The 17,648-nt window shown below is 41.6% G+C and overlaps 1 protein-coding gene across 1 annotated transcript; it reads right to left on the bottom strand.

The window, feature by feature from the left end:
- Positions 1-2,758: 2,758 nt before the first annotated feature.
- On the bottom strand, positions 2,759-7,197 carry LOC131456120 (fibroblast growth factor 6-like). Its single transcript, XM_058624145.1, has 3 exons — positions 6,796-7,197; positions 5,952-6,055; positions 2,759-3,088 (listed from the first exon to the last, which is right to left on the bottom strand). Exons 1-3 carry the CDS (start codon positions 7,136-7,138, stop codon positions 2,912-2,914), a joined length of 624 nt encoding a protein of 207 aa, XP_058480128.1. The 5' UTR covers positions 7,139-7,197; the 3' UTR covers positions 2,759-2,911.
- Positions 7,198-17,648: the final 10,451 nt, after the last annotated feature.

Here is a 17,648-nt window from a genome sequence, read left to right as displayed (position 1 = left end):
CGGTGTGCAGTCAGTGCTGACCTTTAACCCCCAACGTCATAGACTGTGTCGGAAAAAGGACGTAGCAAAATACCAGACGTCTGTGACGCTGCGTGTGTGTGTGTGCGTGTGTGTGTGTGTGTGTGTGTGGAAACGTCTTTTCACAACAATCGTACAGAGCCGAGTTTCACCGATAACCTCGGAGCTCCGTATGAACGAGAGCCGTGATAAAAAGATCGTCTCAACGATGCTGTGGCTGATGATGAAAGTTCCTCCCATCGCTCCTCCCATCGCTCCTCCCATCGGTGTCCACTCATGTCTCGTATCGTCACGTTTAAGAAGACCTGAAACTAGCGATGGAGAAAATATTGACTGACTTTCTGAATCAAATGAGAATTTGGCTCATTTTTCCACAGACTTCACTTCTGAGTTCCTGCTAAAACGTGCATTCTGTACACGTGGACAGCACATGCGCCAACTGAAGTTCGCACCACTGGTGGGTGGAGTATTAAGCCCCGCCCACCAAGCAAGAAAGACTATTTCAGCAATAGAAGAAGTCGCCCAAGAAAGTCGTCTGAGGTTCAAGCCTCGACAGACCCTTCATCTGTGAAGCAGATGCGTCCTAATCCCCGCCACCCGATGGTGAAGTGGGATACTACAGGACCCTGACGCGCGAGGATACCAGCGATACGTGGCGCACACTGAAGTATACCACGGGCTTTACAAGCAGCTGAGTCGCCCCCTGGTGGCTTCTCTGTTTAATACTACGTCCATTTTGCAAAACAGTCTGTGACGTTTGCTCAACATCGCGGTCGCTTCATGGAGGAGGACAATACTGTTCTCCATGTGTTTGTGTGACACGCTGTGTCAGGGGGCGAGGGCGGCAGCAGCAGCAGCAGCAGCAGTAGCAGTAACAGCAGCAGCAGCAGCAGCAGCAGCAGTAACAGCAGCAGCAGTAGCAGAGGTGGAGCTCTGACATCACAGGGAGAGAGGACAGGGACTGATTTGGAAGTTGCTGCAGATCATGGAGCAGGGAATCCTCAGAGAGCAATACTGGGGGCTTTCACCTCACTAAATGCTTCGGTTTAGACGTAAAATAAAGTTGTTTTAAACGTCTCTGCTGCGTGGAAACAGTCAGACACATATACGTGACCACCCTGGCCGGCCAAGGCTGGTCCATGACCCTGACCTTGAACTAAAAAAGGCTGAAAGGAGAGCAGGAAGCTCCTGGGTGACAGCAGGAATCCCAGGGTCCCTGCCTGCAGTGAGGGGGGTGAAGGGGACGAGCAGAGGTGGTGGGGGAGGCGGGGCAGGCGGGGGAGGCGGGGGCCGCTCAGGCATGTGAGAGGATGACAGATCCACATTCCTTCAGAGAGTCTGAGGAACAACAAAGACGAGTAAACAGCTGCAGATGCACGCTGTAAGATTCTCAGAAAAACTTCACCCTTTGACCTTTTGTGCCAACGCTCAATCTGCACAAAATCTGACAGTGAGTCAAACACGCAGTATGTCATTTCTGCCACTAGGGGAGTCTCAGTCAAATCGATGTTTGCTGATGTTCGGAAGCAGCGTGGCATCATGGGAACTGACAATGAGAAAGTTGCGAGAAACGCGCACTGTCCTCCAGGCCACACATAATAAACACCTCGCTGCTGCTGCTGCTGCTGCTGCTGGTACTGTTACTGCTGCTGCTGCTGCTGCTGCTGCAGCAGAGACACTGACAGCAGGAGTCTACTCACCACCGTCAAACACAAAGAGGCGTCAGAGGAGATGAAGCAGCGTCCGGCGTCTCTGACAGAGTTCTGGGACGACCGGGTTCTCCCTGTGAACGTCACTTTAGCATCATCAGCGACTCTGCCTCGCTGACCTCTGACGACCTCTGACGACCTCTGACGACCTCTGACGACCTCTGACGCGTGAGTCAGCTGTTCTCCATCAGCGACCTGAACTCTTTTTGCCTGGTTTCGGGGCAACTGCGAGGAAGCAGCAGCGTCTTCTTTAACATCTGCGAGTATTTACACTTGTTGTCATTAGTTTTGCCGTTGGACGACGTCGCTCACCGTGTGCAGACAAGTTTCTCTGTGTGCTCTGAACGCTCGGTCGATTTCTTGTGCAGATGCAAAGAAAGAAAGAAAGAAAGAAAGAAAGAAAGAAAGAAAAGTTCCTCCATGCTCAGATACATACAGTAAGTGTTCCACCCTGTTTATTTGACTGATGGCCTTTAGCCTTTAGTCTCCATGGCCGACCGCTCTCTGGTCTCGGCCTCAGATTGTTTATTACTTAATCGATCTAATTACAGAAAAGAAAATAAACCAGAGATAGTCAGACCCCACCCCCCCCCACAGAGGCCCTCTCCAGAGTGTCAGCCCTATTTCTGACTCCAGTGGGTGTCTCTTACATGCAAGTGGAAGGGGCCACAAGTGGGAACACCAAGGCACCTTTAAATCGTGCAGCGACGGTAGTGCAGTTAAGTTTCCCCCGCTGACATGAGTGACGAGCAGGGAGCCATCAAACATTCAAAGGTTCCAAAGAAACGGTATTTGAGCAGAAGTCCATGCATCCCTTCGTCTAGTAAAGTGGTTCTTTGAGGTAATAAAAAGTATTGGTTTCGCTCGTCAAACGCACAGGACGCAGCTCGTCCTCCGTCTCCGAAGAAGAAAGGAAGTTACAGCAAGCACCAGAGTACAGTGAGACAGGCTTCAGCTCTGCCCGTCCATACCAACGACAAGCAGCACAGTATGGCATACATATACAAATATACAGATATATATATATATATATATATATATAAACAGAATAAATATGTGTCTTTTCTAATGCAGTCCACTGGTGTGTGTGTGTGTGTGTGTGTGTGTGTCACATGACTATGCATCTCTGTGTTACCTGGAAGAACTTCCACATGTGCAAATGACTGAGTTATTGCCAGTTTCTCTCATAGTCGCGGGAGGAAGTGTGTGACAGTCATGGCTGTGGTGGCCCTGTTGCCCCTCTTTGCACGGCCATGCTTGCTGAGGGCGATGTAGAAGCCCTTGTAAACAAAAGACTCGTAGGCGTTGTAGTTGTTGGCCAGCAAAGTCTCCTTGAACTTGCACTCCTCCCCGAAGACTCTCTGCAGAGGGAGAGGAGAGGAGAGGAGAGGAGAGGAGAGGAGAAGAGAGGAGAAGAGAGGAGAGGAGAGGAGAGGAGAGGAGAGAGAACGAGAGTTCATAAAGTCACTCAAATCATATTCTTTTATTTCTTTGAACGAGCAGCGGTTACGACGAGTGAAGACGTGTTTTTAATCTCTGGAGAATAAAGTCGTCATTATTACTAAACGTCAGATGAGAAACACCGAGAATCTGCTGAAGTTTTCACAAATAAAGAAATCCTTTCGATTGTGAAAGAAACTGAGTTTGTTTAGAAGAAAGAATCACAAACATGGACAAAGAGGAAATCATCTCTTTATAATTTATAATTTCTCTCATCATTTATTTATTTTATTCTCGTAGAATTACGACTTTGTTCTCACGAGATCTAGATAGATGGATGTTAAGCACTAACTGACTCGTAACTAAATTCATATTTAATTCAAATTTTGATGAAAAAGTTTATCACCTCATGTAATTAACTTTGTGTTTTATCAACATTTATAATATAACATGTAAAGTCAGTGGAACGTCCTCCGACAACATTTGATGACAATCTTATATTTAACGTTCTTTAGCTTTTGTTACATTTGATTCACACTGTCACACGTTTTCTCTGGGTGTTCATGTATTCACCCTCTCACTGTGACTCACGGACCACGCCACATTCTGTCGGGGGTTTCCCAGTTATTAATACGATCACAGAAAATATTAATAACACAACAGTGCTCATAAACCTGTGGATGCAGCAGGTCAGTGAACTCATCTTACACTGACAAGTACGTGCCTGTGTGTGTGTGTGTGTGTGTGTGTGTGTGCGTGCGCGTCTTTATTAGTTTGTGAGGACAAAAAAAACATAATAGTGAGGACATGTTGATGTTGTGAGCACATGTTAGCGGATTGTCACGAGTTCACTTGGCTTTTTTTGGGCTCTGTATTAACAGACGTCCTCAACGTGTGTGTGTGTGTGTGTGCGCGCGTTTGTGTGTGTGTAGCGCTAAGTACAACTGTTCTGAGCAACTATTGCTTTTATTTTTATTCTTTAAATTTAGCCACTTTAATCCGAAGATTTGCCTTGAAAAAAGTTCCGTGAACTCACCTGGAGCAACAGAATGTGCTCATAAAAGTTCAAGCTAGAACAAGTTTATCATTCTTTAAGTTTTCATCAGAAACATTGTTTTCAATGGGGACATTTTTGTCCGTAAGGTGTGTTAGTGTGAGTATTTTAGTTAATGTTGTTTACAATTGACAAAAATACATGAAAAAAAACACCTAAAAAATGCACAACATGGCATAATTGTTATGCATAAAAAACCACAAAAACGTATGTCGTCGTGTTTCAGGGTTAATTCCTCGTGTGACGATGGACACTTTTGTCTCTTTGTCGTGTCTTTTAATATGTTTTTCTTGGCTCCACGAGAGATTTTATCACTTTAGATTTGTATGAAAAGTGCTGTGTGCTGATTGCACCACTGGGCGTGTCTTCTGTGACTTGTCCCTCCTGATGTCATGTATGTCCATGAGGACAAAATTTAGACTTTAACCAGTCTGGGTGTCCAGATGTCTCCACTGTCTTTGTGTATGTGTGTGTTTCTGTGAGCGAGAGTGAATCAAAGCTCTATTCACGTGACTGTAACATGACATTTCTTCATTTATTTAATATTATTTATCCTTTGTTTGGCCAGGAAAGTCCTAATGCTTAAGGATGAATTGTATGTGGCCACGTGCCATTAAATCACATACAAATGTGTTTTTTTGTGACCATGTCTGAGGAGCGTTCAGACCTGGACTGAGACTGCAGAATCTGGATCACATGTTTGTTAAAACCACATCTGAACAGGGTTCAAGACAGTCAGGATACTCCGGTTACAACACTGAGCAAAATCAGAAAGGAGAAAAAAGTCAAAGTTGGTACGATCCGTGATCTCTGTGTTCGACATCGTCATGTGACCGGGGCGGAGTTAGAGCTGCAAATATCTGCCGTCCACTTATGTCATCATCAGCTAAAAGACTGAATAAAGGGTTTGTAATATCAGTATTTTATGGGTCACAACGAGGTGAAGTGGAGTTCACCACAGTCGAGACGTTTAGTTAGACCGTTCATTATAGCGCTCTCTTTTTTTTACTCTCTTTCAATGATGAGTTTTATGTCTGAAATTGTCTGAAAAGTGTGTGTAAGTATTTGTAGCTGGAGCTTCTCTCTGCACCCGGACTCAATGACAACTTAACTTTAATGAATTAAATAAAAAAACAAATCACAACATAAGAGCAACATTTCTGCATAATTAGTAACAGCTACTATTATTTTTTGCAGTTGTCATTGTTACATTATTGTAACACAGAAAAGTTACATTTAGAGATAATTATTCACATCTATCTTAAATAAAAGCTGCTTCAAAATTAAGCAAATTTGTTTTGGGACCCAAAATAAAATCTTGTGTCCAATCTGTGGGTCCCGACCCAGTGTTTGGGAATCACTGCATCATAAGGATAAAAGATCAATGATTAATGTCAAACATGTGAATAATGGAGCGATTAGTTGAGTTAGTACCACATTATTTTACAGTAGTGTAAATAATGATGTCATTTGTCGCATTTCTTCCACTTTTAATCAAGTTTGATAATTATGAACACGAGTCTTAAATAAAAAGGGGGTTCAAAATTTGTTTGTGCAAAAGTTCTTTTAGGACCTAAAAAATCACTTGGGTCCAATCTGTGGGTCCCGACCCAGTGTTTTGGAATCACTGCATCATGACAGTGATTGTTGTAACTCACAGTTGCGTGCGTGCGTGTGTGTGTGTGCGTGTGTGTGTGTGTGTGTGTGTGTGGAGTTGCGCACAGACGTACCGTTCCGTATAATCTTCCTCTGCTGTTCATCGCCACGAACAACGCGCTCCTGAGGCCGAACAGGCTGATGACGCCTCGGTCCACGGTGGACACTTCGATCAGACCTTTACACGGAAACACAAGGTTACACAGCAGCAGACACACAGTCACGCTGCGACTGTGATACCGGCCTCTGCACCACTGATGGGAGGAACCACGCAGGTGCACTGCGACTGCTGCTGCTGCTGCTGATGATGATGCTGCTGATGATGATGATGCTGCTCAGTTACTCAATATTAACCCTATTATAAGTGCGTGTGCGGGCGCGCGCTGTCCTGCTGCACAGGGTAAAAATAAAGTTGTGCTTCTAAACCTGGTCCAAGCATTCATGTCATAGTTTTGGCTCGCACGGACGCGAAGCTCCGGCCACTGTTTTTACTCCGGGAAACTTTCAACCTGCCGACACCTGATTCAATATCAGTGACAGCAGCAGCAGTGACAGCAGTGACAGCAGCAGCAGCAGTCACAGCAGCAGCAGTGACAGCAGCTGCAACAGCAGCAACAGCAGTGACAGCAGCAACAGCAGTGACAGCAGCAGCAGTGACAGCAGCAGCAGCAGTGACAGCAGCAGCAGCAGCAGCAGTGACAGCAGCAGCAGCAGCAGTGACAGCAGCAGCAGCAGCAGTGACAGCAGCAGCAGCAGCAGTGACAGCAGCAGCAGCAGCAGTGACAGCAGCAGCAGCAGTGACAGCAGCAGCAGCAGTGACAGCAGCAGCAGCGCTCGAACTTTCACGGCGCCTGCATGCGCAGTGGGTTCCGCGCTCGCGCCTCTCTGGTGCGCTGTCACCGGCGAGTGCAAACTCACTGTATTGGTTCTCGGTGTGCGCGCCGCTGATCCCGCCGTCCGGCAGCACCTGCAGGTGAAACCCGATGCCCACGTTGCAGTAGAGCCGCCGCACTCTCTTGATGCCCTGCAAATAGTCACTCTCCCAGTTCAGCTCCGATTTCCCTCCGACGATTCCCAGATAGGAGCGAGAGAAGAGGGTCTCCCACTGCTTCTCCAGCAAAGTCGCGTTAGTCCTGCTCGGAACCGGGTAAGACGAAGCGATCCCGCAGAGAGAAGTCCACAATACGATCACTGCTGGCAGCGTCCAGTGCGTCCTGGCCCCGCTGGACATGCTGTAGAGGCACCTTTGCGCAATGGCCATCCAGTTGCCCTTTGGGGCACGTGGTTAAAGTTACCTGCCCTAAAAATGCAACTCTTGTGATTTCCTGTCCTTTGGCATGTTGGTGGTGAAGGCTCGTTTTGGGATCAAGGCAGATCAAGGCCCCATAGCCGGAGATCTGAGCAGCAGCAGCGGGAGGAGGAGGAGGAGGAGGAGGAGAGGGACGGAGCGCGTCGGAGCTTAAATTGGTGCCGGTGACGATGATCATCTTTCGCCGCTCCGCTCCTCTCTGTGCAGGCAACGCTGGCTGTGGAGGGGACACCACTCACCGCAACACCAGCTCACCTTGCCCCCGACTCCCACATCCTAAAATGACATCACTGTGACTTCACAGCCGCGCGCACCTCCCCATCAGGAGCAGGAGCAGGAGCAGGAGGAGGAGGAGGAGGAGGAGGAGAGTAGTACTGTAGGAGCTGAGCAGCAGCAGCAGCAGTTCTGACAGCAGTGATGAGGAGATCTGCACCTTCACATCACTGTCACACAAGCTGCACACAACAAGAACACAGGTTTCCTGTGGGACGTTTCAAAATAAAACACCAACACCAAAAACATGGACTAACTTATTTCCATCACAGAGAGATAACGTGACGTAATGATGACGTTCTTTGTTTGACTGACATTAGCACTGGTTACAGTTACTGGTTATTCATTACTTTATAACAAGCCCTTTATGAAACTGCTGCTCTTACAGAGTCCCCACATGGATGCAATATACAACCTCACCCCTAGATGCCACCAAATCCTATACACTGGTCCTTTTAGTATGAGTACATTTCCCCACTACAGGACTAATAAAGGACTATCTTATAACACGATGTGTTATTTACATGCAGTTCCAAAATCTGTATCGCCAGTGTATCAAATCACAGTCGCATGAAAAATAAATAGCAGTTATATAATTGAAAAGATTGAAAGATTTCTTTAAATCTTTTCAATCTAAAATTCAGTCGTCACCAAACTTCTCTCAGACGTATGACGTCCCGTTCACTTCTCCAAACATTATGGATGCCGTCTGTACGTTAAGTCTCTGGATCTTTGTTTCTCATTAAGTCCTCATTTATGTCCTGTGGTATCCTACTTCACCATCGGGTGGCAGTACAAGTCTGGACTTCCTACCCAAGAAGAAGAGAGCGATGTTGCAGCTCCCTCGGACAGATGAAGGGTTGGGCAGAGGAGTCAGGGTCTCAGGTGACTTTCCTCCTGCTGGTGGGCGGGGTTTATACTGTGGGCGGAAGTTCAGTTCAATCATGCGCTGTCGACGCGCACCCAGCGCTGATGGCATGATTCCCGCTGGGTCCGCTGTGCACGGACGTTTACCAGGGCCTTGAGCTTTTGCTGGTTACGTTAAGATGTAAAAATTCAAAATTCAAATTCATAGCTGCTATAAAAGATGTCATACATTCATTAAGAACTAAAACAATGACGTAGCTTTAAATAGTGCAAGAAATAATCTGATGGATTAGGAGAATGTTAAAATAGAAGGTAAAGATTATTTTAGTCGATGTCGCAGCATCTGCCTAGACAGGTTGTGGTGAAAGTGCAATTATTTAAAACTGTCAATCAAACTAATATTTAAAAACCAAGAGGAGATTAAATGACACTTTTTTAGATGCTGCTTTTGTTTCGAAGGTCAAGGAACCAACTTTTTTTTTTGCTCTTCCTCTGGCTAATGACTGCTAACCTGAGATCAGTGTGTGTGTGTGTGTGTGTGTGAGAGTGACTTTCAGGATCAGAATTTCTTACTGAGACATAAACGTATTATTTCTTTTTCTGATTAAAGTCCAGTGAATGAAGTGAGACTGCAGGCAAAGATTCTCCCGTTACAACCACGTCAGGGAAGGGAACTACGGTGGCCTTTGCATACCAGAAAGCATGTTTGTTTTTGAGTGTACAGACATGGAGGCACAAGATGGCGGCCACTGTGAAGCAAGACCCTTGTCCAAAGTACATACAGTACATTATTAAAGCCTTTTACGAAGGTTAGGGCAACCAAACCTTTTTATTTTAAAGCAATTATACACTTATACAAACACACCAGCGCGTAATATATGAATAAAATATATTTATATTTATTACATATGTAATATTTATTACATTATATATATAATAAATATTACACAGTGGATCTGGACATGGATTATAGAGAGAAGTCAGTCTGTCCAAATGAATGGAAGTAAAGACAGTGTCCTTACAAGAATAGATGCACAAACCTCTTTCTCTCTCCTTCTGTCTGTGTGTGTGTGTGTTTGACTTTCATTGCTGTTGAGCAATCATGGGATAGATGGATGGATACTGTGTCCAGAACCCAAATCGGGACAGTGGTCATATGTCCTGGCAGCCTGCTGCCTTATTTAGAAGGACGGTGTAAAAACAGTCCCAGGCGGTCAGAGGAGAGCCAACGTCAGTGCTGTCCAACACTTCCTTCCCTGTTTGTTCAGGAAGTTTACACAGCCAAGCATTTGACCCGCTCAGATAACACGTTATTACTGTCGCTAACAGAAAATACATCACTGCTGTCGCTGTCGCATGAGTCGCAAAGGAAACGTGGAAACACACCAGAAGGAAACGTGGAAACACACCAGAAGGAAACGTAGAGACACACCAGAAGGAAACGTGGACACACACCAGAAGGAAACGTGGAAACACACCAGAAGGAAACGTGGAAACACACCAGAAGGAAACGTGGAAACACACCAGAAGGAAACGTGGAAACACACCAGAAGGAAACGTAGAGACACACCAGAAGGAAACGTGGACACACACCAGAAGGAAACGTAGAGACACACCAGAAGGAAACGTGGACACACACCAGAAGGAAACGTGGAGACACACCAGAAGGAAACGTGGAAACACACCAGAAGGAAACGTGGAGACACACCAGAAGGAAACGTGGAGACACACCAGAAGGAAACGTGGAGACACACCAGAAGGAAACGTGGAGACACACCAGAAGGAAACGTGGAGACACACCAGAAGGAAACGTGGAGACACACCAGAAGGAAACGTGGAAACACACCAGAAGGAAACGTGGAAACACACCAGAAGGAAACGTGGAAACACACCAGAAGGAAACGTAGAGACACACCAGAAGGAAACGTGGACACACACCAGAAGGAAACGTGGAGACACACCAGAAGGAAACGTGGAAACACACCAGAAGGAAACGTGGAGACACACCAGAAGGAAACGTGGAGACACACCAGAAGGAAACGTGGAGACACACCAGAAGGAAACGTGGAAACACACCAGAAGGAAACGTGGAGACACACAAGAAGGAAACGTGGAGACACACCAGAAGGAAACGTGGAGACACACCAGAAGGAAACGTGGAGACACACCAGAAGGAAACGTGGAGACACACCAGAAGGAAACGTGGAGACACACCAGAAGGAAACGTGGAAACACACCAGAAGGAAACGTGGAGACACACCAGAAGGAAACGTGGAGACACACAAGAAGGAAACGTGGAAACACACCAGAAGGAAACGTGGAAACACACCAGAAGGAAACGTGGAAACACACCAGAAGGAAACGTAGAGACACACCAGAAGGAAACGTGGACACACACCAGAAGGAAACGTGGAGACACACCAGAAGGAAACGTGGAAACACACCAGAAGGAAACGTGGAGACACACCAGAAGGAAACGTGGAGACACACCAGAAGGAAACGTGGAGACACACAAGAAGGAAACGTGGAGACACACCAGAAGGAAACGTGGAGACACACCAGAAGGAAACGTGGAAACACACCAGAAGGAAACGTGGAGACACACAAGAAGGAAACGTGGAGACACACAAGAAGGAAACGTGGAAACACACCAGAAGGAAACGTGGAGACACACCAGAAGGAAACGTGGAAACACACCAGAAGGAAACGTGGAGACACATCAGAAGGAAACGTGGAGACACACCATTATGGTCATAGTTTTGTAAAAGGGAAGAAATATGATCATAATTACCCTCTTATAATAAGATTACTATAAGAGGGTAATGATGTTTATTTTGAAGTCTATGGTTCATATGACTCTGTCATTACTTCAGAAATAAGAGACTGATAAAAGGTTATAAGCCATTTATTAAATCAAGTTTTACATAAGGGACTTTTGTCCTCAGCAGACTTGTTATTATAACAAAGTCCCACACGGAACGTCGACTCTAACCTGCTGCCATAAATACATACATAGATGCATAGATGCATAAATAAATGCAAAGTGTGTGTTCGCCCTGCTTTACGTCCGTGTTTGAGTCCGCGTCCTGCAGGGAGTTGGTAGGAGACGCGGGGGCTCAGGGGAATTCCCAGCACGTCACAGAGCACAAGGCTCTGGGCCCCGGGGACTTGTCGGCTGCCAGGGAGCCTGAGGGCCACCTTAGCAACCACAGAGGTCCTGCAGCACGCACACACACACACACACACACACACAATGGAAAACCACAAACAAACAAACACTTCAGATACAGAATGTTGATGCTTTTCAATATCGTTAAATAAATCTCCAAGAAGCATTAGTCAGCATTTATTATTCACTTTATTGCTCACTTTACTTCACTAACTGTTTATCGTCCTCAGTCTCACACAGTTACAGCATCGACCAGCGATGGGAGTCAGTATCGCTCAGTGTCGATATATCGCTCTGATACTGATCAAAATATATTATTGGACTGATAAAAATGTAGAATCCTTTCAGCTGAGTCATGTTTGGACTGTTGAGAATGATGTCTTTAAACATGACTCAGCACAAACGTGTCGTTCACAGCTTCATACGTTCATAAACGATGTAAAATGACGATACCATTTCCAAAATACAGAAGTTTTAATAAAGATGATGAATAATAATAAATAATGAATAAATCTCCATTCTGTTCATATTGTAAATATATGATATTATATAATACTGACTCCTAACATGCAGAAGGTAACGCACACCGTGACGCCGTGTGACGTCTGTGAACTTCCATAATCTGATAGAACTTCCATTATATCAGACTGTGCTTCCACGTTTAATCTGATCTAAACTCAAACACATGACAAAGCAAACCTTTTCTGGCACAAGTGATGAGTCATTTTCTGGATCGATCTCTGAAGGAGGAACTGAGTTCTGTCTGCAGCGGTCCGAAGAGTGAATTAATGAGACTTCTTCTCGAGTCGCTGCGTCAGCAAACGACTGTGCAAACCAAAGCAACCCAGAGCCTGAATAGACAAAACTAGCGGTTTATTGACGGAGAGGAAGTTAAATCGATGGAGGGTGGACACTGTTAATGAGTCGCCAACTGAGCTGATACTGGTTGTATAATAACAGTTTATTATACAAGAAGAGAATGATGCTACGTTTGGTTCGAGCAGCTCACAGATGAAAGGTCCGCCGATGCGAAGGTCGGGTGATTTTCTTCTTCCGTGCGTTCCAAAAGCCTGCGTGATGATGACACAATTGGCGTCATGTGCCTTTAAGCAGTCAGTCGTGGATTCATTTATTTTTTCTGACAAAAGAGAACGAGTAACCGAAATGGAATAATCTCAACAACTGCTGCATAAAAAGATGGAGGGAAGAAGAAGAAGAAGAAGAAGAAGAAGAAGAAGAAGAACCTCGCTCACACAACAGAGCAACGAATAAACAAACTCTAAATGAGACGACATAGAAACGAGAAGAAAATATCTGGAGTTAACGATCGTCCAGCTGTCTGTGTTCCATTCTAGGATCTATTTAGTACACACACACACACACACACATGCACGCACACGCACACACGCATGCACATCAATCAAAGAAAATGCTTTTATAACCAAAGTGTAAGTAACTGGATACAGGAGGACGCAAAGCTCTTTCAATTACTGCTTTATTAACGAGGGCTTTAAAAGACAATATTGAAACAACAGCTGGGTTCACTCACACACGCAGGAAGGATTTCCTCTGGCATGAAACCACGATCGTTGACATAGACGAGCATTAATAATCCTCCATACAGACGTGACACGCCAACACGATTTCAGTTTGTATTTTGACTTTTTGTTTTTAAAATGAGTCGTCGCTAAGTCGAAATATTTAAAAATTCATAATCTTTCGAGATAAAAATCATCATTTTATCAGAATAAAGTCGTAACAGTATGAGATTATTTTCTCCTCGTGACGCAGGTTTGCAGCTGATCATCGGAGATTTAGCGTGAATAATAATTACGACTTTATTCTGGAAAGATTTGAAAACAAACAAACTTCAGTTTGGCTCGAATACTCTGTCGTAGAACATAGCATTAGCATCATGCTAAAAGTGCAACTGAGGCTCATGGGAATTTGATGGTAGTACAGAAAACGAATTTAAGATAAATATTTTAAGACTTGATTTGAACATAGAGAGAAAGATTAAAGTTTGGCAGGTTTATGTGAAGAAGAAAAAAAACATTTATACTCAAATCATTTTCACAGTGATCATTATTGTTAGAAAACATCATCACAGCGATCATTATTGTTAGAAAACATTATCACATTGATCATTATTGTTAGAAAACATCATCACAGCGATCATTATTGTTAGAAAACATCATCACAGCGACCATTATTGTTAGAAAACATCATCACAGCGATCATTATTGTTAGAAAACATCATCACAGCGATCATTATTGTTAGAAAACATCATCACAGCGACCATTATTGTTAGAAAACATCATCACAGCGATCATTATTGTTAGAAAACATCATCACAGTGATCATTATTGTTAGAAAACATCACAGTGATCATTATTGTTAGAAAACATCACAGTGATCATTATTGTTAGAAAACATCATCACAGCGATCATTATTGTTAGAAAACATCATCACAGCGATCATTATTGTTAGAAAACATCATCACAGTGATCATTATTGTTAGAAAACATCACAGTGATCATTATTGTTAGAAAACATCATCACAGCGATCATTATTGTTAGAAAACATCATCACAGTGATCATTATTGTTAGAAATCATCATCACAGTGATCATTATTGTTAGAAAACATCATCACATTGATCATTATTGTTAGAAAACATCATCACATTGATCATTATTGTTAGAAAACATCATCACAGTGATCATTATTGTTAGAAAAAATCATCACATTGATCATTATTGTTAGAAAACATCATCACATTGATCATTATTGTTAGAAAACATCATCACAGTGATCATTATTGTTAGAAAACATCATCACAGTGATCATTATTGTTAGAAAACATCATCACAGTGATCATTATTGTTAGAAATCATCATCACAGCGATCATTATTGTTAGAAAACATCATCACAGTGATCATTATTGTTAGAAATCATCATCACAGCGATCATTATTGTTAGAAAACATCATCACAGTGATCATTATTGTTAGAAAACATCATCACATTGATCATTATTGTTAGAAAACATCATCACATTGATCATTATTGTTAGAAAACATCATCACAGTGATCATTATTGTTAGAAAACATCATCACATTGATCATTATTGTTAGAAAACATCATCACAGTGATCATTATTGTTAGAAAACATCATCACAGTGATCATTATTGTTAGAAAACATCATCACAGCGATCATTATTGTTAGAAAACATCATCACATTGATCATTATTGTTAGAAAACATCATCACAGCGATCATTATTGTTAGAGAACATCATCACAGCGACCATTATTGTTAGAAAACATCATCACAGCGATCATTATTGTTAGAAAACATCATCACAGCGATCATTATTGTTAGAAAACATCATCACAGTGATCATTATTGTTAGAAAACATCACAGTGATCATTATTGTTAGAAAACATCACAGTGATCATTATTGTTAGAAAACATCATCACAGCGATCATTATTGTTAGAAAACATCATCACAGCGATCATTATTGTTAGAAAACATCATCACAGCGATCATTATTGTTAGAAAACATCATCACAGCGATCATTATTGTTAGAAAACATCATCACAGTGATCATTATTGTTAGAAAACATCACAGTGATCATTATTGTTAGAAAACATCATCACAGTGATCATTATTGTTAGAAAACATCACAGTGATCATTATTGTTAGAAAACATCATCACAGCGATCATTATTGTTAGAAAACATTATCACATTGATCATTATTGTTAGAAAACATCATCACAGCGATCATTATTGTTAGAAAACATCATCACAGTGATCATTATTGTTAGAAAACATCATCACAGTGATCATTATTGTTAGAAAACATCATCACAGTGATCATTATTGTTAGAAAACATCATCACAGTGATCATTATTGTTAGAAAACATCACAGTGATCATTATTGTTAGAAAACATCATCACAGCGATCATTATTGTTAGAAAACATTATCACATTGATCATTATTGTTAGAAAACATCATCACAGCGATCATTATTGTTAGAAAACATCATCACAGTGATCATTATTGTTAGAAAACATCATCACAGTGATCATTATTGTTAGAAAACATCATCACAGTGATCATTATTGTTAGAAAACATCATCACAGTGATCATTATTGTTAGAAAACATCATCACAGCGACCATTATTGTTAGAAAACATCATCACAGCGATCATTATTGTTAGAAAACATCATCACAGCGATCATTATTGTTAGAAAACATCATCACAGTGATCATTATTGTTAGAAAACATCATCACAGCGACCATTATTGTTAGAAAACATCATCACAGCGATCATTATTGTTAGAAAACATCATCACAGTGATCATTATTGTTAGAAAACATCACAGTGATCATTATTGTTAGAAAACATCACAGTGATCATTATTGTTAGAAAACATCATCACAGCGATCATTATTGTTAGAAAACATCATCACAGCGATCATTATTGTTAGAAAACATCATCACAGTGATCATTATTGTTAGAAAACATCACAGTGATCATTATTGTTAGAAAACATCATCACAGCGATCATTATTGTTAGAAAACATCATCACAGTGATCATTATTGTTAGAAATCATCATCACAGTGATCATTATTGTTAGAAAACATCATCACATTGATCATTATTGTTAGAAAACATCATCACATTGATCATTATTGTTAGAAAACATCATCACAGTGATCATTATTGTTAGAAAAAATCATCACATTGATCATTATTGTTAGAAAACATCATCACATTGATCATTATTGTTAGAAAACATCATCACAGTGATCATTATTGTTAGAAAACATCATCACAGTGATCATTATTGTTAGAAAACATCATCACAGTGATCATTATTGTTAGAAATCATCATCACAGCGATCATTATTGTTAGAAAACATCATCACAGTGATCATTATTGTTAGAAAACATCATCACATTGATCATTATTGTTAGAAAACATCATCACATTGATCATTATTGTTAGAAAACATCATCACAGTGATCATTATTGTTAGAAAACATCATCACATTGATCATTATTGTTAGAAAACATCATCACAGTGATCATTATTGTTAGAAAACATCATCACAGTGATCATTATTGTTAGAAAACATCATCACAGCGATCATTATTGTTAGAAAACATCATCACATTGATCATTATTGTTAGAAAACATCATCACAGCGATCATTATTGTTAGAAAACATCATCACAGCGACCATTATTGTTAGAAAACATCATCACAGTGATCATTATTGTTAGAAAACATCACAGTGATCATTATTGTTAGAAAACATCACAGTGATCATTATTGTTAGAAAACATCATCACAGCGATCATTATTGTTAGAAAACATCATCACAGTGATCATTATTGTTAGAAAACATCACAGTGATCATTATTGTTAGAAAACATCATCACAGCGATCATTATTGTTAGAAAACATCATCACAGCGACCATTATTGTTAGAAAACATCATCACAGCGATCATTATTGTTAGAAAACATCATCACAGCGATCATTATTGTTAGAAAACATCATCACAGTGATCATTATTGTTAGAAAACATCATCACAGCGACCATTATTGTTAGAAAACATCATCACAGCGATCATTATTGTTAGAAAACATCATCACAGTGATCATTATTGTTAGAAAACATCACAGTGATCATTATTGTTAGAAAACATCACAGTGATCATTATTGTTAGAAAACATCATCACAGCGATCATTATTGTTAGAAAACATCATCACAGCGATCATTATTGTTAGAAAACATCACAGTGATCATTATTGTTAGAAAACATCATCACAGCGATCATTATTGTTAGAAAACATCATCACAGTGATCATTATTGTTAGAAATCATCATCACAGTGATCATTATTGTTAGAAAACATCATCACATTGATCATTATTGTTAGAAAACATCATCACATTGATCATTATTGTTAGAAAACATCATCACAGTGATCATTATTGTTAGAAAAAATCATCACATTGATCATTATTGTTAGAAAACATCATCACATTGATCATTATTGTTAGAAAACATCATCACAGCGATCATTATTGTTAGAAAACATCATCACAGCG

The sequence above is a fragment of the Solea solea genome, chromosome 3 (assembly GCF_958295425.1).
Source record: "Solea solea chromosome 3, fSolSol10.1, whole genome shotgun sequence".
Lineage (NCBI taxonomy): Eukaryota > Metazoa > Chordata > Actinopteri > Pleuronectiformes > Soleidae > Solea > Solea solea.
This window is presented reverse-complemented; position numbering and strand designations above follow the sequence as displayed.

Excerpts from the sequence above, each read along its gene's own strand:
- LOC131456120 (XM_058624145.1), bottom strand. The coding sequence starts at position 7,138 with ATGGCCATTGCGCAAAGGTGCCTCTACAGCATGTCCAGCGGGGCCAGG. Across the intron at positions 6,056-6,795 it reads GCACACCGAGAACCAATACA|GTCTGATCGAAGTGTCCACC; the intron begins GTGAGTTTGCAC and ends TTCCGTGTAAAG. Across the intron at positions 3,089-5,951 it reads GAGGAAGATTATACGGAACG|AGAGTCTTCGGGGAGGAGTG; the intron begins GTACGTCTGTGC and ends CTCCCTCTGCAG.